At 38.0% G+C, this 24,898-nt stretch overlaps 1 protein-coding gene and 1 long non-coding RNA gene across 5 annotated transcripts in view; both read left to right on the top strand.

Annotated features, from left to right (window-relative positions):
• Nucleotides 1-24,898, top strand: part of LOC6578233 — a 93,456-nt gene that overhangs the window by 20,560 nt on the left and 47,998 nt on the right. For 3 of the 4 annotated variants that reach the window (XM_044008145.1, XM_044008125.1, XM_032729275.2), the window contains exons 2-3: nucleotides 5,138-5,281; nucleotides 21,446-22,376. In XM_044008145.1, coding sequence (XP_043864080.1) covers nucleotides 5,138-5,281; nucleotides 21,446-22,376 — 1,075 coding nt within the window. Of the gene's footprint in view, nucleotides 1-3,192; nucleotides 3,296-5,137; nucleotides 5,282-21,445; nucleotides 22,377-24,898 lie in introns of those variants that run through there. The other variant, XM_032729278.2, reaches the window with a different exon arrangement.
• LOC122757063 lies at nucleotides 5,879-7,559 on the top strand. Its single transcript, XR_006356964.1, has 2 exons — nucleotides 5,879-7,252; nucleotides 7,325-7,559. It is a non-coding gene; the product is annotated as an uncharacterized LOC122757063 (long non-coding RNA).

Below are 24,898 nucleotides of genomic sequence, written 5' to 3' on the forward strand. Positions count from 1 at the left end.
TTCAGCCGACTGACTGCTTCTTCATAAGTAAGTTCTTTACGGCCAGCTTTATCTTGCGAGGACTTAATTTTTTCGAAATGGAGCAAAAAGGAGCAAAAACGGTTAAAAGTCTCTAATAATAGAGGTTTCAGACAACACGTTTGCAATTAAACTTCATCACTACTTTCCTCTATTTGTAAGTTATGTTCCACGAAACACGAACTATTTTGTTATTTTTTAGCTAAAATACACAACAACAAAACATTGAACAATTAGACAAGTAAACAAATGTACTCAAAAATTTGAATTGATAATTTATAGTACATACCATCAGTAATGTTTTCCATTTTAAAAGTTATAAATTTTATTTTTATTTACCGCAGTACTAAACTTGAAAGTTGCACAATTTTTCCCGCGCTTTTTTTTTTGCATACAAAGCAACTCTGGGTCGGCTGACTTGCAGCCCAGCGTTATATAGTAGGGGCAGTCCATAAAATGTTTTAAAAATTCGTTTTATATTAGTTAAAATATTTATAATTGGAAAATAAAAAAAAAAATTAAAAATTGATAAAAAAAAAAAATTGTATTTATGCCAAAATTTCGGGTTTTTTTTTCCTATAGTGCAAGCGCATAATATTAATTGAGTTCTTGTGTAAATATGCCTCCTCGAAAAAACTCGTTTAATATTTTAAAATATTTTGAAGACGATGGGTCGTCATATGTGCAGTGCAAATCTTGTGATCGGGTTTTAAAGAAAGATCGTACATTTAATTTGAAAAAACATATTACTGGTGTGCACAAAATAAAAATAGATTATCAAGATAATGAGTCCTCTTGTTCAGAAAATATATCCCAACCCAGAAAAGAAACAATCAAAGTTAAAATAAACAAAAAACAGTTCATTCGTTCGTACATAGGACTGGTGACAGAACAAAGTGTACCTTTCAATGTTTTAAATTCGGAAAACATGAAAAACATAATAGATCCTATTTGACGGTCTTACAGAAAATAGCGGAAAAAGTTTTAAACTAAATGGCAGTAAATGCAAAAACATGCTAAAACATGTGGCTGAAAACATTCGCAGTGAAATGCAACGTGAAATGCACGGCCGATTACTGTCTTTAAAAATTGACAGCGCAACTCGGCTTAACCGTAATATTTTTGGAATTAGCGCGCAATTTATTAATGAAAATGAAATTATATCCCGGATATTAGGCTTGTCTGAAATTAAAGGCGCTAGTGGAAGTACATCTAAAAATCTGGCCAAAGAAATTATAGCCACTTTGGACAAGTACAATATCCGATTGAATCAAATAGTTTCAATTACATCAGACAATGGAGCTAATATGATTAAAACAACCAAAATTTTATCACATAGTTATATATCTGATGATGATTTTGAAGGCACGGAGGAAGTGGAAAAAACATAGACTACACTGAGAAAATTGATAATTTTACCCCAGAAGAATTGCATGTGGGTAATATACAAATATGCCGGTGTGCAGCACATACTGCACAACTTTGTGCACTTGACGTTTTAAAAAATACAGAAATTAAAAGCTATTTACTTCAATGTCGCAATATGACGAAATACATTCGTAAGTCATCAAATGGTTATCGTGAGGTATTTGATTTTTGTAAACTAATACTGCTTCAATTGGATTGCCCCACAAGATGGGGATCAACATATGAAATGATCGATCGACTGAACAAAGCAAAGGACGTGTTGTGCGACATTGAAGCAATCGAAAATAAAACGGATGATGAAAATTTCGACGCTAGCTCTATGTTGTGGGAGTTTATAGATTGCTACACCTGTATAATGAATCCACTGCAAAAAACTATTGTGAGATTCCAAGAAAAGCAATTGCACTACGGCAATTTTTACGCTTTGTGGCTCACATGTAAGCTGACTACAAATCAAATTTTATTATCCCGGTCAGACGGCGAAAATTCAATTAGTTTTAAAATTGGTAAAACCCTCATTGAAAGCATAGATACTCGATCGGAAAAACTTATATCGAATGTGGGATTTGATGCATGCCTATACTTAGATCCGAGGTTTCAACAAATTCTCAGAAAAAAATGCTGTACACTTCTTGAAGACTTTATGGGATAAAATTAAAACAAATAACCCAAAAGTTAATTCCTCAATAACTTCAATTAGTTCTATGATTCTTGAAAAAGGGCTGGAAAATCATGAGTTTGACTTGTTAGACACCTACTTGGGAGCTACAATATCGCCTACAGATGACTGCACGGATGTTTATACAAAAATCGAAACACTGAAGCTTCCTTACATGAAAGAAAATGTTAATGTATTGAACTTCTGGAGAGAAAGAAAGTCTACTGATCCTGAACTGTATCCACTGAGCAAAGTATGCTTCGCCATTCCGCCAACACAAGTAAGAATGATTGTTTTTGCTGCAAGGCATATGCTCACATATTTTTATTTTATTTATGTAGGTCACAATAGAACGCGCATTTTCATCATTAAAACTTGTACTGGCCGACAATAGGAATAGGTTAAACCACGACACTTTGGAAAATATTTTACTTGTGAAACTAAACTCATCCCATTTAGACGGTGCCATCGACAGCTTCCCTTCATTTGAAGACGAAGAAAACAATCAGAATTAGAAACACAAATTACTGCTTGTTTGAAATTTAATTTTTTTTAATATGCTTTAATCATATATATTTTATAGCACAATGTAAAAATAAATGAATTCTTATAATTTGAAATTAACGTCTTAAAGGGCAATATTTCGTACAGAGCTGCTATGGAAGCAGGGCTGCCAACTTAGCCAGATCTGGCCATTTTCAAGTGCGAAATGCAAATATGAGAGCAGCTACGAGAGCAACTACGAAAGCAACAGAAAAGGAAAAGAGAAAAACAATGGAAATGCTCCGTAGCAGAAACAAAAAAAAAAAAATGTTTTCCATTTGCTCTGCTCTCATCTCGCTTTCAATGCTTGTGCTATTGCTACAACTACAAATAACGGAACGCAAGTTTTTTGCTTTTGCTATTGCTCTTTGCTCCGATGTTCTAAGCTATGGAGCAGAGCAGAATAGCATTCGTTTTGTTTTTGTGCTCTCTGCTATGCTACGTAGCCGTTCGAAATCAGAGCAATAGCGAGAGCAGAGCAATATCTTGATTGAAATTGCTGCTATGTAGCAGCAAATGCAAACACTGTTATAAAATTTTTGTATTCATCAAAAGTATATACACAGTACATCTCAAAGCTCGGGTTCTAAAAGTGTTTAAATTAGAAGAAAATAAATTTATTCTTAATACTGCGTATGGTATACACGAGTATGAATATTTCAAGTCTCTAGCTCTTATAACTTCTGAGATCTAGGCGTTTATACGGACTATATCGACACAGCTCTTCGTCCTGATCAAGAATATATACAGTGGTTCACAGCTTATTTCAACCAGCACCTCAAAAAAAGTTTGTTGATCTATAAAATCTAAACTATTAGGGATATCGAAAATATTTAAACGCAAGTTTTTAGTGTGATGTTTGAAATAATACAAAATTAATTCATATATTTGTAAAATATTTTTTTAATATTTAAAGTTGCTTAAAAACTAAAAAATTAGACCGAAACAATTCCACAGCTTATTTCAACCACAAAATTTGCAGCTGATTAAAGTACGTTATTTCGCAGATGTAGATTCTTGGATTATGCTTTATTCAATGGTTTCGCAATGTGATGATATAAGCTTTTGTTGGATTTGGAGAGCTCAACTTGCAGAAAAGTGAATTTAGCAAAGTGCACGCACAACTATTGAGCAGCGGGAACTTGTTCTCAAACTCTATGATAATGACTATTCCCGTACAAAAATCGATGAGGTGGTTGTATCTAGTGATTCTACAGTTAAAAGCATCATATACCGATTTTTCCGTGAAAATAGAACCACAATATATGTAGAAATGCTCCGAACAAAATTTTGAAACCCACGGACGAGCGCTGAATTGTGAGAAAAATCCGAGACTACCCAAGGCTATCGGTACGACAAGTAGCCAATGATGTCAAGGAGGAGTTGGCAAGTCATGCCACCCAGAAACTATTCGCCGTATGCTTCGGGAACATGACTTTAATAACAGAGTACCACGCAAGAAGCCTTTTATAAGCGATAAAATAAAGAAGTGTCGCCAAAAATTTGCCGAGGAGCACTTGCACAAGGACATTGGATTCTGGAACACTGTCATAGTTTGCGATGAGTCCAAATTCAATTTATTTGGCTCGAAAGGGCCCTCATATTGTTGGCGTAAGCCTAACACAGAGCTTGACGCAATTAATTTGAGGGCTGTAGTAAAGCATGGCGTTGGGAACTTGGAGTTTATAGAGATAAAGGCAAATATTTTGATATTGTGAAGTCCAATTTAATTCAAAGTGCTCAGAAACTGGACATAAAGGATGACTTCAGATTTTACCAAGATAATGACCCGAAATGCACTGCGGAAATTTTCCAGATTTGGCTGATCTGGAAATGTTTCAACATTATGAAACCACTAGCCCTGTCATCAGAAATAAATGTAATCGAAAATTGGTAGTCGATTTTGGAAATAAACATTCGCAAACACAAAATATCAAACAAATCGGACCCAAAATCTGCATTGGTTTAGGAATGGGATAAAATGATTGCAGAAGTCACTAAAAAGTTGGTGGAATCTATCCCAAAATGATTTAAAATGGTAGTTAACCAAAATGGTAGTCACAACAACTTGCGTTTAAATTTTTTCGATATCCCCAATAGTTTAGATTTTATAGATCAACAAACATTTTTTGAGGTGCTGGTTGAAATAAGCTGTGAGCCACTGTATAGTTTAGGGGTCTGTGATCATTGCTTCTGCCTGTTACATACTTTTCACAAAACAATTATACCCTGAAACCATTGAAAATGGGAAATAGGCAGGAAATATGTAACAGGCAGAAGCAATGATCACAGAACTCTAAAGTATATATATTCTTGATCAGGACGAACAGTATTTATTCCGGGCTTCATGGAATTACATATCCTTCAAACCCGCTTAAGTATTCTAACCTTTTTAAATACTTTAATTTATTATTATTATTATTATTAATATTATATGTATATACATAAATATATATATATATATATATTTTTTTTTTTTGTATATTTCAGCCTTTTCCAAATGATGGCTTTCCCTCTGTTATCTGCTACGACTGCCAAATAAAACTTGAATCGTTTTGGAAGTTTCGAAATATGGCACATAATTCTCACTTTGCATTAAAGGAATTTTTGGCATTATCAAAATCGAGCGATATTGTAAGTGTTTGCGTTGCGATTTTGTAAATATTTGTATTTCTTTCTTTACTTTCTTATGTATATGCATTTGCTGTCCATAGTAATTGAAATCTTTTTTTTGCGAATTTGATATAAAATCTTTAAGTGCATAATATTGTAAGGACCGGATAACATATTTAAAATGATATTGAAATGGGGATAGAATGATTATATTAACACATATTAAATTTGATCGGGTTACGACCGGATTGCGCTTGAACGTGCTTGTTGTCCGAGGTTTTCCGAATGGAATGGGAGATGTAGAGGCACTGCTTTTAATTAAACGCGAAGCAGATACACTCAGCTGCGTTCGACCCGAACGATCACACATAGATGCCAACTCGAAGTTAGATGATGGTAATTTCTGATGTGGAGACAGAAAATCACTCAAACAACAGAGTAATGCAGTTGACAAGAATAAGGAAGTTGTCAACTGAACGTAGAACAACTTGAACAAGTAAGAAAGCTCTAGTCGAGACTGTTCGACTACGAGATCCCCTGAACGCTTTGAGCAACTGCTATTTCAATAATTATTCGCATATGGACACACACACGCACACATACAGACATACGCACGCACGCATACACACGCATTGGCTGTAGAGGTGGCTTACTATGGGAAATTAATTGCTTAAAAACTTTTCTTGTGGTTGGACTTCTGATTGATTCTGAATATAAAATAGATATGCATGTATTTTCCAAAGCACAAAGTCTCTAGTATTTGAAATACGCATTTTACAAATGTGATGTTGAGGGGGTAAATTATAGGTGAGGGGTAAATTTTGACAAAAATCGAAATTCTATAAAGCACATATGAATCTACATTAAAAATTTAGGGTATCTAGTTTTAAAGATGTAGCAGATCTAAACTTATCACTGGTTTCGATAATTATTTTAATCGATAACAAAACAAAGCGACAATTATCGATATTTGAAGCAAAACTCGATATGCGCGTGGTATACACGAACCTAGGTAAAAGGCGTAATCAGTCATTTTCATCGGTAGTCAATCACTTTGTTGGTCCTCCTTTAGACTGAATACCCGTCTGCAAACGTCTTCTCGTGCTAATCATTGGCCTTGACGTTTCATAAGTGGTGGTATTGGGGTGATTGACTACCGATGAAAATGACTGATTACGCCTATTGTGCCAATACTTTTTTGACGAAAATTTGGGCCTATATTTATATTTTAGTTCTGCGCAAGTGAACCAAACTAGAAATTTAATTTTTTTTGTTAAATATTATTAGAAAACATGGTTTTAACTAATACCGTTTTTCATTTATTTATAGTTTGATTTATCAAGTGTGCCAATACTTTTTTGGCCCACTGTACAATCTGTCAAATAAGTACCCGGAAATTTCAAATAAAACACAAACAAAAACAAAATAGGCCCCTTCTGGACAATACACTTCTTCCAACGGGAAATCTAATCATCGAAACACTATTTAAAGCTATATTCCGGGATGGCCTTCAGTTCTCGTTGTGAATTAGTTTTCATGTCTTTAATGCTCTCAAAACGGGATCCACAAAGTAGTAATTTGAGTTTTTGAAACAGGAAAAATTCACACGGGGCCATATCTGGAGAGTACGGTGGTTGTTCGATGATATTTGTTAAATTCTTGTTCAAAAACTCGTTCATAATGTTCGCTTTGTGCGCTGGTGCATTACCGTGGTGCAAAATTAGACTGATATTCTGCCACAAATTTGGTCTTTTGCGACGAAGATTCTTGCTCAAACGCCTCATAACGCCAAGATAATATTTGGCCCTTCAGTAAGAATAAACAACACCACGAATTCTTCAGTTGAAGAAGTCGAAGGTTGTCCTGAACGTGGTAAATCGTTCACTTCTCCTCGCCCTTTGAACGATTTATACCTAAAGTTTTTGACGTGGTTGAATCACCAAATGTTTTTTTTTTTTTCAACATTTCCAACGGGAACTTCTTTGACAGAATGTACGGTTAGGGCTGAATTTTAACGAAAATTGAAATTAATAGAATATATATAAGTCTATATTTAAAATATAGGGACTCTAGCTGAGCCGGTGTTGCAGCTTGGAGCTTGATATTGTGAAGTCCAATTTAATTCAAATTGAAACTGGGCATAAAGGATGACTTCAGATTTGACCAAGATGATGTCTCGAAACGCACTGCGGAAATTATCCAGAAATGGCTGATATGGAAATGTTCCAGCCCAGTCATCAGAAATAAATGTAATCGAAAATTTGTAGTCGATTTTGGAAATAAACATTCGCAAATACAATGCAGTGGTGGCTTACTATGTGAACTTAATTGTTCAATAACTGTTTTTGTGAATGTACTTTCTTCATGAAACTTTCAGATTATGATTATAACATGGATATGCATTTGCCAAAACACAAGTCTCTAGTATTTGAAATACGCCTTTTACTGGGTGATAAATTACAACAAAAATCGATATTGTATACAATATATCTAAAATTTGGAAGCTCTAGCTCTAAAGGTGTAGGAGATATAATTAAATAACGCAATTTCGATACGATTTTTAATCGATAATAAAATATTGGGAGTAGTTATCGATATTTAGAGAAAAACTCGATATGTGCGTGATATACACGGACCTAGGAAAAAACAAGTAAGAGCGTTGCAGTTGCTACACCCCTACTGGGCGTAGACACCTAATATTAGGTCTGTTCTTAGAACGAGATAACGGTACCCTAACTGCAAAGTTTGAATGCTTACCCTTAAAAAAATGTGAAAATTACAGGGTATTTTTCTAAATGCCACGCCCCTAAAGAGGCGTAAACATTATTTTTGGGTCATCGATAGAGGAGGTTACTGGTAACTTAACTATATAAACTTGAAGCTACTAGCCATTAGGAGATATAAACTTTTGCTGTTTGTTTTTTGGTTTTGGGCCCGTGTATATATACAAAATTTGAGGTCTCTAGCATCAATAGTTTCCAAAATATAGCAGAATTAAAAAAATCACTATATCTTCAGGACCGATTTGCCCGCCCCTAATGGGCGTATACATATAATTATACACTGAACCCATCAATCAGGGTATAATGGTATGTAACAGGCAGAAGGAGGCGTGGCAGACCCCATAAAGTATATATATTCTTGATCAGGACGAAGAGCTGAGTCCATATAGCCCTGTCCGTCCGTCCGTCCGTCCGTATGTATGAACGCGTCGATCTAAGAAGATATAAGAGCTAGAGACTTGAAATTTTTGTTCCTAAGTCCGAGCTATGCTTTAAATATTGATAACTTGCCCCGTTATTATGTTATCGACTAAAAACACTAATAAAAACAGTAATAAATTGATATCTCTTACATCTTTAAAGCTAGAGTCTCAAAATTTTATATGTATACTTATATGCATTTTATAAAATTTCGGTTTTTGTCAAAATTTACTCCCCACCCCTAATTCACCCCCTCACCCTCACATTTGTAAAAAGCGTATTTCAAATACTAGGGGCTTGTGCTTTGACAAATACATGTAAATCTATGTTATATTTATAATCTGAAGATAGTCCATCCACAAGAAAAGTTATTAAACAAGTAACTTCCCATAGTAAGCCACCACTGACCCAATGCGTGTTTATGCGTGCATGCTTATGGCTGTGTGCGTGTGTGTGCGAATAATTATTAAAATATCAGTTGTTCGAAGGGTTCAGGGGATCTCTTAGACGGCAGTCCCGACTAGGGCTTTCTTACTTGTTTTATCTTTGGACTTTATAGAATCATAACATTAGCTGATGTGCAAAATTTCAGCGCTCTAGCTGTAAAACTCTTGGAGATAAAGTTTTATCCGATTTGCCACGCCCCCAATGGTCGTAGATATATCCGCCATAGTGGGCCCTAGTGGGCGGATCATCAACACTAACGACCTGCGCTAAAATTTGTTCGATATCCCCAATTGTTTAGATTTTATAGATCATCAAATTATTTCGAGGTGCTGGTTGCCAGGCGGGAGCCTTTCTGGCAGCGGTGAGGAGATGGGAATCCGATGATCAGCCCTCGGTACCGCTGCGAGCACCTTGTTTTCGTCGCCACCGTAGAATTCCCGCGGCCTCTCATCCCTCCGGCTACCAGCCGCACCACTCGCTGTGGGTACGCTCAGCTTCAGCGACGCTGCCGAGAGGGGGTCGCGTTCCTGAACTTTCCGTAGGTCCGGCTCTGACTTCTGATAGCCACGCAGCCACGCTGCCCAAGCTCGTCGCTGCGCCTCTCAACGAGAATCCTGACTCTTTTGCGAAACGCGCCTTCCACTGAGCTAGCCGCCCCTTGATTTCCGCCGAATAATTGCCGCCCTGAATGAACGAGGACAAAGTCTTCCTCAGGTCGTCGACACGGCCTTCGTCGTCGAACCCAAGATCCCGAGCTATCGATATTAGCTCATCCTGGTAAACCCAGCCGACGCTTAATCCCTGATTTTGGGATACTCCACCCTCCATCGTTGATATCTGGATCGTCTATTTTTCGCTCCGCTTACACTAGTCTTACAATATTACTCTGGTTTATTCTACTTGTATCCACTTATTCTACGTTTCGCTTTATTTCATTCGCTTAGTCTAGTTTTCATTTCTTTGCTCTTTTCTTTCGTTGTTTATACCCTGAACCCATTGAAAATGGTAAATCAGGGTATAATGGTTTTGTCAAAAGTATGTAACAGGCAGAAGGAGGCGTGGCAGACCCCACAAAGTATATATATTCTTGATCAGGACGACGAGCTGAGCTCATTTAGCTCTGTCCAGCTGTCTGTCCGTCCGTCTGTCAGTATGTTTAAACGCGTCGATTTCAGAAGATACAAGAGCTAGAGACTTCCATTTTTATACCCTGAACCCATTTTCAATGGCAGCAGGAGGCGTGACAGACCCCATAAAGTATATATATTCTTGATCAGGGCGACGAGCTGAGTCGCTATAGCCCTGTCCATTTGTCCGTACGTCCGTCTGTCCGTATGTTTGAACGCGTCGATCTCAGAAGATAGAAAAGCTAGAGACTTTCCTGGGTTCGTGCATATCACGCGCATATCGAATTTTTCTATAAATATCGATAACTTCTCCCGATATTTGATTATCGATTAAAAACCTTATCGAAAGATAGTTTTTTAATTATACATCTCACACCGTTAGAGCTAGAGCTTTCAAATTTTAAATGTAGACATATATGTATTTTATACAATTTCAATTTTTTTTTACCCCCGAACACTAAATTCACCCCCTCACCATCATCTTTGTAAAAGTTGTATTTCAATTACAAATGCATGCATATCTATGTTATAATCATAATCTGATTCATGAAGAAATAATAAGTTTCATGAAGAAACTGCAGCCAATGCGTGTTTATGCATGCGTACGTATGTCTGTGTGTGTAGTCTCGACTAGAGCTTTCTTACTTGATTTCTCTTCTTTTTCTTCGCTAGATGAGAAGCAATAAACTTCGCTGTTTATTGACTCCCTTTTTTCGAAAAAAAAAAAAAAAAATAAAAATAAATAAATAAATAAACTGCTCTATTGCTCACCCGTGTCTCCTCTCCACGGCTTGAGATCGGTCACATGCGCCGTCCTGATCCGCTTGTCGGCCTCCGACCTGATCCTGGCCACTATATATTGGCTTCCACTCGATTCAGCCTCTGCCCAGCTGCATGCGGCTGACGGGTCTTGCAGCTCTGACACAGCTCGCAACGCTGCACGTACGCCCGCTCACCTCGATACATAGCGGGCCAGTAGTATCGTGCGGCTACCCTAGCAATTTTTTTTCGACTCCCAAGGTGGCCAGCGGCGACTGCATCGTGGCTCTTCCAGTAGTTGCTTGCGCCGCTACGTTGGCACACACAGCTTCCACGCCGCCACACTTTTTGTGGCCTGCTTGATATAAGTTTCCAGACTCTTCGTGATAGTCTGGCCACTTTTGTGGTGCCTTGCGTAGATCCTGGCGCAGGTTAATGAGCTGGCGTCTCCTTACTAGCGACCAAGCGGCTCGCCTCTTTCTCCAGAAGCTGCCGTGAGAGTGCATCTGCTACCACATTTCGCCTGCGTCGAAGATACCATTGCTTTTTGGTCCAGTTGGTGCCCTTCACCTCCTTATCCACATGAAGCGGTTCTTGACTATCCGTAGTCACCTCCAATGGCGTCTTGAGACCCGCTTCCATGCTTACAGCAACTATCGATAACTTCGCTTCCAGTTGGCGGCTGGGTTTGGGATCTCTTGGCCTAATTTTCAGCGACAAACCGCCACACTCCAGTGTGGTGCCTATACTAGCCAAGAAAACCCAGCCTAGCACCAAATCATCGATCACTCCTGGATCAGCAACGGTATCTGGATTTGCTGATTTCCCAGGCTGATCGTCGTCTCTAGCTGCGAGTCCACCTGACTGCAACTGCCGTCCGCTAAGCGTATGCGCCGCCGTGTGGCAGGCGCCACTCCAGTGAGCCTCTCGCTGATGAAGCTCCTCGAGGGTCTCGTATCAATCGTGGCCTTCTGCTGTGAATCTCCAATGGCCACGATCGCCGTCAGCCGGCTGCCTTCGTCCTGAAGACTGCCCATTAATACCTGGGGGGTTCCTGGCTGCTGCTCCCGCTCACCCCTGGATGGCGGGTGCCGCTGCTCGTTTCCCGACTGACAGCAGCTAGCAGTTCGCACTCCGATGCGCCCACACTGCCAGCAGAAGTCCAGCGCCCTGTTGCGGCACGCAAAAGCCTGGCCGTGGCTGCTGCCGCAGTCTCACCCGATCTTTTTCCAACTCCTCGAACTCGTCTGCCAGGTGCATTAATTCCACCAGACTATGGAATTGATACGGGCGGGCGTAGGCACGCAGATCGGGCAGGCTGTTGTTGTAGATGAGCTTCATCTCGCGGTCTGCTCCAAAGCGCAGGGGCCGCATGAGAGTCTGCATCTCAACCATGTAGACCTTCAAGCTCTCATCTACGATTTGCCTCCGGCGTTTGACGTCATCCTCCAGCTTCTCCAGATAGCCTCTGGGCAAGAAGAATTCCTGGAAGCTGCGCACAAACGTCGCCCACGCCGTCCACTAAGGACAGCGGCTCTGGCATCGCCCTCGGGATCATATCCAGATCCAGGCCATATGTGTCAGCCGACCACTCCGCCTGGTCCATGAACTCCAATAGCTTTGTGGTGCTATCAAAGCAGAAGCTCCACTCTCACACTTGTTTGGCCACCTTTGGATATTCTTGGGCTGTGCTGCCGAGTCCTCTTGGCCTTATTTCAAGTTGCGGGGTGGATGTGGCTCTCATCTCACCCTGTCGCATGTTCTGCAGTCGGGTTGCTGCGCTCATGGAGGACACACAAAGCTGCGCCACATGCGCCAAACTGCCTCCGCATCGCGTCCAGTGTGTCTGACAAGCTCACTCCGAACTCATCACCATAACGCAGCACTTCATCCTTTTTCAAATTATATACCCACGTTCGCACCATACTAATTAAACTCTTATCACAGGGGCGCCAGTTGTAACGAAACCTTCGGTTTATCCCGAGTCTAAGCTGAGCTAGTTTCAGCTGACTGTGAGTTCGTGCCAACAAATTTATTAGTTGAAGCCCCTGCGATAATAATTAGTCACTTGCGATTTATGGTACAAAACTTAAAATTTATTTTCTTGAATAGGTTTTATAAATTTTACACTTCACTAATATATAATATACGGACGGACGGACGGACAGTGCCAAATCAACTCAGCTCGTCGCCTGATCAAGAATATATATACTTTGTGGGGTCTTCCACGCCTCCTTCTGCCATTGAAAATGGGTTCAGGGTATAAAATGGAAGTCTCTAGCTCTTGTATCTTCTGAAATCGACGCGTTCAAATATACTGACAGACGGACGGACAGACAGTTGGACAGAGCTAAATGAACTCAGCTCGTCGCCCTGATCAAGAATATATATACTTTGTGGGGTCTGCCTCCTTCTGCCTGTTACATACTATTAACAAAACCATTATTCCCCCATTGAAAATAGGTTCAGGGTATAATAATATGTATACCCCCATATAGTGATTTTTTAAATTCTGCTATATTTTGAAAACTATTGATGCTAGAGACCTGAAATTTGATATATATACGCTGGTTGACCCCCCAAATGCAACGAGTTATGGTAGATGGCGTGGCAAGTTTATATCTCCTACAGTTTAAGAGCTAGAGCTTCAAATTTGGATAATTGAGTTACTGGTAGCCTCCTCTATCGATGCCCCAAAAATAATTTTTACGCCTCTTTAGGGGTCGTGGCATATCGAAGAATACCCTGTAATTTTCACATTTTTTGAGCGTAAGAATTCAAATTTTGCATTTGAGTTACCGGTTGCTCCTTCTAAGAACTGGCCAAGAATGAGGAGTCTACGGCTACTAGTGTGGCGATTGGCATTTATAGTGTCCGAATTGCGGCATTTATATGCGTTAGCTATCTATTTATGTATTTGTACATATAAATAAGCTTAATAGATATTCATAATACGGAAAGAAACACTTTTATGAAATTTAAAAATATAAAAGAAGCTCAAATAACAAATATTTGCAATTTACAAAAAAGTGTTTTCCGCGGCATTTGAACTCGCACCCAAGCCAAATAGCATGTTTGTCAAAATAACTAAAATAAAGATCGCCTGCGCTTCAGGCTACAGCACCACCACGTCGTTTCGAACAACGAAATCACATTATTGTTATGATGCCATATAGCAAAGAAAAGCCAGTGTCGCGACTGGAAATTCAACAAGTAAGAAAGCTCTAGTCGAGACTGCCCGACTACGAGATCCCCTGAACCCTTCGAGCAACTGATATTTCCATAATTATTCGCATATGCACACATACAGCCATACGCACGCACGCATAAACATGCAATGGCTGCAGCGGTGTCTATGGAAACTTAATTAAATTATAATAACTTTGTGGACATACGATCTTCATGAAACTTTCAGATTATGATTATAACATGGATATGCAAGTTAAGACTTTCGACTAGAGAGAGTTAAGACCTATTGTTCCAAATTATATAAACTATATTATTTCATTGAACACAAATTTGTTATATATTCACAAGAACCCAACACAGCGTCCCCAATCACTAGTACTCTAGTGTGGGAGCACTGAACTGTAGTTAAGACTTTCGACAATCTAAGGAGGCTGGAGAGTCCAGTCAGACATTTAAGTGGAGAACCTAACCAGTAGAACAGATTTAGTTCAGTTTATATTCGGACTAGGGAGAGTTTAGACCTATTGTTAAATTATATAAAATATATTATTTCATTGAACACAAAGTTGTTATATATTCACAAGAACCCAACACAGCGTCCCCAATCACTAATACTAGTAAAGTACTAGTAAAGGGAAATGGTGACGTGTCAATAATTCTATAAAAATAACTTATTAAAAAAAGCAAGTACAAATAATTTGTTCCAATCCAATTCGGCAATTGTTATCAAAATTACGAAGTACTTCTGTGATTTGCAAAGTAATGGGGTGAAAGTCCTTGCCATAACATAATACAATAAATAATAAAATAATTTCTAGCAAGTGTAGGTGCACTAGATAATTCTATAACATAAAAGAAATCGTGGCTAAATGGTGGTATTGGCAATACCTAGGCTCAAATCCGTGCCGAGACGAGTCTTAAAACGAAAATACAAGAAATTTGCAGGCATAATGGTGGTACGAGATTGATTCTCGTATCGTGGCTCAAATCCTTGCCGTAAGACAAATGTCATAAAAAGTAAACGTCACAATTTCCACCTGTGTTGAATGATGGGTTTCCGTATAAATTAAAAGGAACTAGTGGTCAAAGTTGAGTTTAAAGCACTAACTATATAACAAAATTAAAAGGCGGTTGTCTGGAAATCTCTAATCAACAAGCAAAGCATAAATATGCAAAAATAAAAACATGAATTGCAGGAGACCTTCTATTCGATCGTGGAATAACCCTTACCCTAGTAGGTCTTAGAACCACAGAGGAATACTTTGGGCTTCCCAATCGGAAATGAATAAGTCTGGCAACAATATATAAAAGAAACAAGTAAGAAGACTCTAGTCGAGACTGCTCGACTAGGAGATACCCTGAACCCTCCAATCTGATATTCTAATCAGTCTGCACTTCTTTTCGACACGCATACATACACACACACGTATTAGAATGCGCTCTGCTAACTGCGGTTGGGCTGCGCTGTAGTGTAGGTAACATTATAAGAATTTATTTGTTGAATAATTTAATTTCTATACGTACAATCTTAATGAAAGTTTCAGGGCGTAATTATATGTATGTACATTCCAAAGCTCATGTCTTTAGTACTTGAAATACGCCTTTTACAAAAGTGAGGGTGAGGGGGTGGATATAGGGGTGGGGGTAAATTACAACAAAAATCGAAATTATATAAAATACATATAAGTCTACATTTAAAATTTGGAAGCTCTAGCTCTAAAGGTGTAGAAGATATAATTAAATAACTAGCTTTCGATAAGGTTTTTGATCGATAATAAAATATCGGGAGTAGTTATCGATATATAAAGAAAAACTTGATATGCGCGTGATATACACGGACCGAGGAAAAAAATTTCAAGTCTCTAGCTCTTATATCTTCTGAAATCGACGCGTTCATACATACGGACGGACGGACGGACGGACGGACAGACAGACGGACAGGGCCAAATCGACTTAGCTCGTCTGCCACGCCTCCTTCTGCCTGTTACATACTTTTAACAAAACCATTATACCCTGATTTCCCATTTTCAATGGGTTCAGGGTATAAAAAGTAAAAGAAATAAATAAATAAAACGAAAGTAAGAGAGAGACCAGATGATTGTGGAACCTCCCTCACCTAAGTAGGTCTTACACCAAAAAGGATCCTGAGGGCTTCCCAAGCTATATAAAATAATAAAAACTGTTTGCCAGTTCGGTAACAAAAGATAATACAACTAGTAATTGGTAATTCAAGTAATTCTATAACAGACAACGCAATAACACACGTAGTAATACACATACAACACGTAGTTCAATACAAGTGTTTGAAAAGCTGACAGTCACAGCAGCAACAGTCGTAAAATTTTGTCTGTGCTGTGCTTCTGCAGCCAACAGTTTTCGCAGTTCTGTTATTGCTAGAACTGTTGCTGCGAGCATTTTCGACAGTCGCAGTCGCAGCAAAAGCAAGAACATTTCTTGATCAGCAGCGAAGCGCTTCGGGAACCGACAGCTTCGGCAGTTTTGAGAATGCTAGAACTGTTGCTGCGAGCATTTTCGACAGTCGCAGTCGCAGCAAAAGCAAAAAACAATTGATCAGCAGCGCAGCGCTTCGAACTGCGTTCACTGGCGATAGTCGCAGTCGCAGCTAGAGCAAAAACTGTCGGCTGCCCAACAGCACAGCAGACAGCTTACACAGTTTTTATACCCTGAACCCATTTTCAATGGGAAATCAGGGTATAATGGTTTTGTTGAAATGTATGTAACAGGGAGAAGGAGGCGTGGCAGACCCCACAATGTATATATATTCTTGATCAGGGTGACGAGCTGAGTTGATTTGGCCCTGTCCTTCTGTCTGTCCGTCTGTCCGTATGTATGAACGCGTCGATTTCAGAAGATATAAGAGCTAGAGACTTCAAATTTTTTTTTAAATGTCCGTAATTACAGCGCGCATATCAAGTTTATCATTAAAAATCGATCTTTTTTTATCGATAAAAAACCTTATCGAAAACCAGTTATAAAATTATATCTTCTACACCTCTATTGCTAGTCTCCAAATTTTTAATGTATGCTTACATGCAATTTATACAATTTCGGTTTTTGTTAAAATTAACCCCCCACCTCTAAATTCACCCCCTCACCCACACTTTTGTAAAAAGCGTATTTCAAATACTAGAGACTTGTGCTTTGGCAATTACATGCATATTCATGTTATAATCATAATCTGAATGTTTCATGAAGATCGTACGTCCATAAAAATGTTATTAAACAATTAAGTTCTAATAGTAAGCGCACACTGCAGCCCATGCGTGTTTATGCGTGGGTGCTTGTGTGTGTATGTGTTTGTGTATGTGTGTGTGTATGCGTTTGTGTGTGTATGCGTGTGTGTGTGTGTATGTGTGTCTGTATGCGTGTGTGTGTATGTATGCCTGTGTGTGCGTACGTGCGTGTGAGTGTGCGTGTTTCTTGTGTAAGCTGAAAGACGCGAAAAATTATTGAAATATCTATTGCTCCAAGGGTTCAGGGGATCTCGTAGTCGAGCAGTCTCGACTAGAGCTTTCTTACTTGTTGCTTTGCTTTGTTTTGGTAACTTTTGTAACTGTAATTGCCGAAGCTGTCGATTCCCAAAGCGCTGCGCTGCTGATCAATTGTTTTTTGCTTTTGCTGCGACTGCGACTGTCGAAAATACTCGCAGCAACAGTTCTAGCATTCTCAAAACTGCCGAAGCTTTCGATTCCCGAAGCGCTGCGCTGCTGATCAAGAAATGTTTTTGCGTTTGCTGCGACTGCGACTGTCGAAAATACTCGCAGCAACAGTTCTAGTAATAATAACTTTTTTTGTGGACATACGATCTTAATGAAAATTTTAGATTATGATTATAACATGGATATGCATGTATTTGCCAAAGCACAAGTCTATAGTATTTGAAATACGCTTTTTACAAAAGTGTGGGTGAGGGGGTAAATATAGGGGTGGGGGGTAAATTTTAAGAAAAACCGAAATTGTATAAATTGCATATAAGCATACATTAAAAATTTGAAAACTCTAGCAATAAAGGTGTAGATGATATAATTTTATAACTGGTTTTCGATAAGGTTATTTATCGATAAAAAGGATCGGGATGAGTTATCGATTTTTAATGATAAACTCGATATCCGCGCTGTAATTACGAACATTTAAAAAAAATTGAAGTCTCTAGCTCTTATATCTTCGGAAATCGACGCCTTCAAACATACGGACAGACGGACAGACGGACGGACGGACAGACGGACAGGGCCAAATCAACTCAGCTCGTCGCCCTGATCAAGAATATATAACTTTGTGGGGTCTGCCACGCCTCCTTCTGCCTGTTACATACATTTCAATAAAACCATTATACCCTGATTTCCCATTGAAAATGGGTTCAGGGTATAAAAAGGGAAAATGTAATAATCTGAAATTGTAATAATCCTCTTTTAACTTCCTTAACTTCCATGAATGAAATAAATATATTGTCATAACCACAAATGAATACTAAATGTATGGAACTATGAATGCTTTGAATTAACTTGAAGGTGGATATCGATGGCCCTCTTTATGCTAATTTATGGACTATGGAAGTATCGACTATAGATAGTAAATTTATATTGGATAAATATCATTATATTGGGCAATTTATATTGGATAAATACCATTATATTGTACAATTTATATTGGATGAATATCATTATAATGGACATATGCACCCTGATCTGCGGGACGCAGATATGTAGATGGGGAAGAGTTAAGACCATTGACAATCTAAGGAGGCTGGAGAGTCCAGTCAGACATTCAAAGGGAAAACCTAACCAGTTGAACAGATTTAGTTCAGTTTATATTCGGACTAGAGAGAGTTTAGACCTATTGTTCCAAATTATATAAAATATATTATTTCATTGAACACAAAGTTGCTATATATTCACAAGAACCCAATACAGCGTCCCCAATCATTAGTACTCTAGTGTAGGAGCGCTTAACTTGCATGCATTTGCCAAAGCACAAGTCTCTACTAATTGAAATACGCCTTTTACAAACATGATGGTGAGGGGGTGGATATAGGGGTAAAATTTAACAAAAATGCATATCACCATACATTTAAAATTTGGCCACTGTAGCTCCAAAGATGTAGACGATATAATTTTATAACTGATTTTCGATAATTTTTTATGGATAAAAAAGATCGGGACTATTAAACAATTAAGTTCTCATAGTAAGTGCACACTGCGCCCATGCGTGTTTATGCGTGGGTGCTTGTGTGTGTATGTGTTTGTGTATGTGTGTGTATGTGTTTAGGTATGTGTGTATAAGAGTTAGAGATTTGAAATTTTTTTCTAGGTCCATGTGTATCACGGGCATATCAAGTTTTTCTTTTTATATCGATAACTACTCCCGATATTTTATTATCGATCAAAAACCTTATCGAAAGCTAGTTATTTAATTATATCTCCTACACCTTTAGAGCTAGAGCTTCCAAATTTTAAATGTAAACTTATATGTATTTAATATAATTTCGGTTTTTGTTCGAATTTACCCCCCACCCCTATATCCACCCCCTCACCCTTACCTTTGTAAAAGGCGTATTTCAAGTACTAGAAACGTGTGCTTTGGAATGTACATATATTTTCACAATATGATTACGCTCATTAAGATTGTACGTCTAGAAATAAAATTAATCAACAAATAAATTCTTATAATGTTGCCCACACTACAGCGCAACCCAAGCGCAGTCGCTGCTTACTGCGCAGTTAGCAGAGCGCGTTCTAATACGTGCGTGTGTGTGTATGTGTGTCGAAAAGAAATGCAGACTGATTAGAATATCAGATTAGAGGGTTCAGGGTATCTCCTAGTCGAGCAGTCTCGACTAGAGTCTTCTTACTTGTTAATGATAAACTCGATATTCGCGCTGTAAAGACGGACATTTAAAAAGAAGTAAGAAAGCTCTAGTCGAGACTGCTCGACTAGGAGATCCCCTGAACCCTTCGAGCAATAGCTGTTTCAATCATTTTTCGCGTCTCTCTGCTTACACAAGACACACAAGCGCACACACACACACACGCATACACACACATATACACACTTCATACACACACACACACACGCCTAAACACGCATGGGCCGCAGTGGTGGCTTACTATGGGAACTTAATTGTTCATTTACATTTCTTGTGGATGTACTTTCTTCATGAAACTTTCAGATTATGAATATAACATGGATATGGATGTATTTGCCAAATCACAAGTCCCTAGTATCTGATATATGCCTTTTACAAATGTGATGGTGAGGGGTGAATTAGGGGTGGGGGTAAATTTTGACAAAAACCGAAATTGTAAAAAATGCATATAAGTATACATTTAAAATTGGAGACTCTAGCTTTAAAGATGTAGGATATATAAATTTATTACTGGTTTTCGATAATGTTTTTAATGGATAAGAAAAAAAAACGGGGCAATTTATCGACATTTAAAGCTAAACTCGATATGCGCGTGCTATACACGGACCTAGGAAATTCAAGTCTCGAGCTCTTATATCTTCTGAGATCGACGCGTTCAAACATACGGACAGACGGGCAGGGCCAAATCGAATCAGCTCGTCGTCAAGAATATATATATTTTATGGGGTCTGCCACGCCTCCTGTTACATTTCAACAAAACCAATATACCCTGATTTCCCATTGAAAATAGGTTCAGGGTATAATAAGCAAATTTGCAGGGGAAAAAAATAAACACGTCTCTCTCCTGGCAAATTTGGAACATATATTCGTATTTACCCTCAATTTATGAAGTGTTGAAAATTTCCTGATCTATCCAATAAGGGCGTGGCAAATTGGAAAATTTGTTTTCCAATATGCCAGAAATCAAAGTTATTGAAAAGATATGAATCTGAGATTTGGAATATGAATCAAAATGCAATGGCGGCAAATCAGGTAGATCTGTGTCTTCTACAGAACGTTAGAACGCTTATATTGGACGATTCTATAAGATCGATGATTAAATTATGTGTGGAAAATCGGATCTAAAGATATAATGATTTTCCAAATTCCGCTATATTTTGGGTCCTATTAATATTAGATATCTGAATTCATTGGGCTTGAATATAATCATATCTTGTACATTTGACGAGCTAGAGTGTTCATATTTTATGTGAATTTTATAGAGTAAGGTGAGGTGTAAATTTGTTATATTTTGGATGCCGGTCTCATTTGCAAATAACTTATTTATGAATTTTATTGTGAAAATCAGGGAATATAATAATAGTTATTTAACAAAATAATAGCGTAGTATTGCTTTAACTACTACTACGTTTGTAGGCGTGTGTGTTCCGGCAAATGTATTATCCGTTATTAAAAGGGTTCAGGGATATCAAGAGCGGTCTTCATTAAAGCAAGGCATTTGTATTAAGACACAAATTTTGGATTTGATTTTGTTTAACATAATACATCTAACAATCCTATTTTTTTTTTTTTTTAGAATTCAAATATTTTGGAATTAAAATTGGATGAGATTTTGAAGTCTTCATCAGAAGCAATTGCTGCAAAAGCACTGACTGAATTGAGCAAATCATCAAAAACTAGATACAGCCAACAACAAGCCATTCATGACGATGGTTTTCAGTCTAGTAGTATAAAAAAAGGAACTGGAAAAGAAATTAAAGACAGTCGAGAGCATAAAATATATTCTAATTTGATCGAAAACCCACAACAGTCTTTTGAAAAAAATGAATCTGAGTCACTAGTTCAAGCTGTCACACAGAATCCCAAAGAAGCAGATGGTAGTTTTGAAGTAGATAAAAATCTGGACTTACATAACAATGATTCAGATATTGAGCAATATAAGAATTTGCAGCAGCAATTAGAAACTGCGGCAGTGCTTATGACTATAAGTAAAAAAATTGTCATATCACCTCCATGCTCGAATCGTCAATCTCCATGTCTTTCTGCAGTTGTAAATACAAGTATTAAAAGTTCTGTGATAAAATCAAAACGTCCATCTATTAATAATGATATACAGGATGGTGTTGAAATAGACTTATCTGTTAAAAAACCGAAAAGTTCATATAGCAGTAAACTGAATATAGTCCCTACAACAAGTAACTTTTCCCATCCCCATTTACTTGCTGCTGATATAAATCCGTTAATCACCGATGACAGCTTTAAGAAGTGTAGTATTACTCTTAATGAAGTTGGACCGTCTAACTACCAATTGAATACAAAAAACCTACAACCTGAAAGTATTGCTGCGTCTTGTCTATCGGCCTCGGAAGACAGTTCTGATTCTAATAAATTAGAGATGGACATTGCATCTACTATGTATGACAGAAAGACTCCTGAAAGTGTAAATTCGGATCATGCCACAGATGCTGCTACAACTCAACTCTGGCAAGCATTAGCTCGTTCTGCAGGTAAGTTCAAATAATTATAATTGCAAATATTTTATCTAAATGTTTTGGTTAGAAGGAATATATTCTATCCTTTGTATTGAAATAAGAAATAATGTAATTATTTTTCGTTCAGAAATTCATTAATTTTTACTGGATACATATATGTATAACTTTTCTTATAAATGGACTATCTTCATGAATCTTTCAAATAACATTAAAGTTCGTCTCTAATATTTGAAATACTCCTTTTACAAACCATTAATATATGGCGAATACAGCTGAAAAGGTGCTGTTTTCTAATTGATAACAAAACAACGGGAGTAAACTCGATATGCATTGTTACATTTAACAAAACAATTATAACCTGATTTCCGTAATGTCGGATATATGTAAGCGTGGCAAATCGGGTAAAACTGTATCTTCTACAATTTTAAAGCTATATCGCTGAAAAATTCCGTGTTAGATAATGTTATGATTCTATAAAGATAAATTATATGTCCATGTCCATTAGTCAGTGCTGCCAACTTTTCCGGGATAGAAAATGGTAAATTAATCTTTCAAGCCTGCTAGAAATGGCTAGATCAAATTCAAGAATAGCCATTTCAGTTTTTTACCCTGAACCCATTGAAAATGGGAAATCAGGGTATAAAAGTATATTGAAGCTAGAGACTTGAAATGTGGAACACATACTCGTGTGTATCTCCTATTTATAAGGTGTTAAAATTTGCCCGATCCGCTCACTATGGGCGTGGCAAATCGGAAAATGCATTTCACGAAATTTTACACATCGATTCTATAAAGATGGGTGAAATAAATTTATATCTACGCCTACTAGAGGCGTGGCAAATCGGACCTGAATAGTATAGTGATTTTTCGAATTCTGCTATATTTTAGGCACTATTGATGCTAGAGACCTGAACTTTGGTATATATACGCAGGTTGACCACCCAAGTTCAACGAGCTATGATAGATATATGTCCGCCCATTGGCGGCGTGGCAAATCGTAAAAGTTTATATATAAAATATAAATGAAATACAAAACTCACTTAATAAAATATAAACAAGAAGGCTCCAGTCGAGACTGCTCGACTAGGAGCTGATATTTTAATCATTCTGCACTTCTTCTATGCACACATACATACACATGCACTTATAAGCACGCGCTCTGCTAACTGCGCAGTAAGCAGCGGCTGCGCTTGGGCTGCGCTGAAATGTGGGCAATATTATGACAATTTATTTGTGGAATAATATCTTTTGTAGATATACAATCCTAATGAAACTTTCAGAGCGTAAGCATATGGTTAAAATGTGTGTACACTCCAAAGCACAAGTCTCTAGTACTTGAAATGCGTTTTTTATAAATTGGTGGCGAAGGGGGCGTGGCAAAATCTGTAAATTACAAAATCTTTGTGCCCATTAACTCTATATACAACGCAAATTTGAAGTCTCCAGGTTTAAAAGTGTTCAAACTAGGCTGAAAAAACCACGTCGATCTTTCGATTATTCTCGATAAAAAGTTATCGGATGAGTTATCGAAAAAATAAAGCTAACTCGTACTGTGTATACCATACACGAGTATGCATGCCAAATTTCAGCTCTCTAGCTCTTATATTCTGAGATCCTCATACGGACGGACGGACGGACGGACAGGGCTATATCGACTCAGCTCGTTGTCCTTTTCAAGAATATATATACTTTATGGGTTCTGCGATGATTCCTTCTGCCTGTTACATACTTTTCACAAAACCATTATACCCTGATTTCCCATTTTCAGGGTATAAAAATATTTTGAACCAATTAAAACAAGTAAGAACGCTGCAGTCGGGCTTGACCGACTGCGGAATACTCATTCACATCCCATCAACAATTTAGTAGTTAGGTTTCGCTCTAATATTGTAGAATATACAGGTTTTTTCGATTTGGCACGCCCCAACTGGGCGTAGACACCTCATTTTTGGTCAGTTTTTAGAAAGAGATAACGGTACCCTAACTGCAAAGTTTGAATGCTTACCCTCAAAAAAGTAAAAATTACAGGGTATTTTTCGATATGCCACGCCCCTAAAGAGGCGTAAAAATTATTTTTGGGGAATCGATAGAGGAGGCTACCAGTAACTCAACTAACCAAATTTGAAGCTTCTAGCTATTATACTTTCGGAGATATAAACTTTTGCGGTTTGCCACGCCCCCTGTGGGCGGACATATATACGAAAAACCTTTGTAGTCTTGGGTGATCAGTCCGAGTATATATACAAAATTTGAGGTCTCTGGCATCAATAGTGTCCAAAATATAGCAAAATTTAAAGTCACTATCTTAAGGTCCGATTAGCCACGCACCTAATGGGCGTAGGCTTATAATTTTAGACTTTAGACTTTATGGAATCATAGCATTAGCTGACGTGCAAAATTTCAGCATTCTAGGTTTACAACTTTAGGAGATACAGTCTTAGCCGATTTGCCACGCCCCCAATGGGCGGAGATATATCCGCCATAGCTCGTGATCTTGGGTGGTCGGTGTTCTTTAACTAACATGATTTCTGGTATAT

The sequence above is a fragment of the Drosophila mojavensis genome, unplaced genomic scaffold (assembly GCF_018153725.1).
Source record: "Drosophila mojavensis isolate 15081-1352.22 unplaced genomic scaffold, ASM1815372v1 contig_108, whole genome shotgun sequence".
NCBI classification, from domain to species: domain Eukaryota; kingdom Metazoa; phylum Arthropoda; class Insecta; order Diptera; family Drosophilidae; genus Drosophila; species Drosophila mojavensis.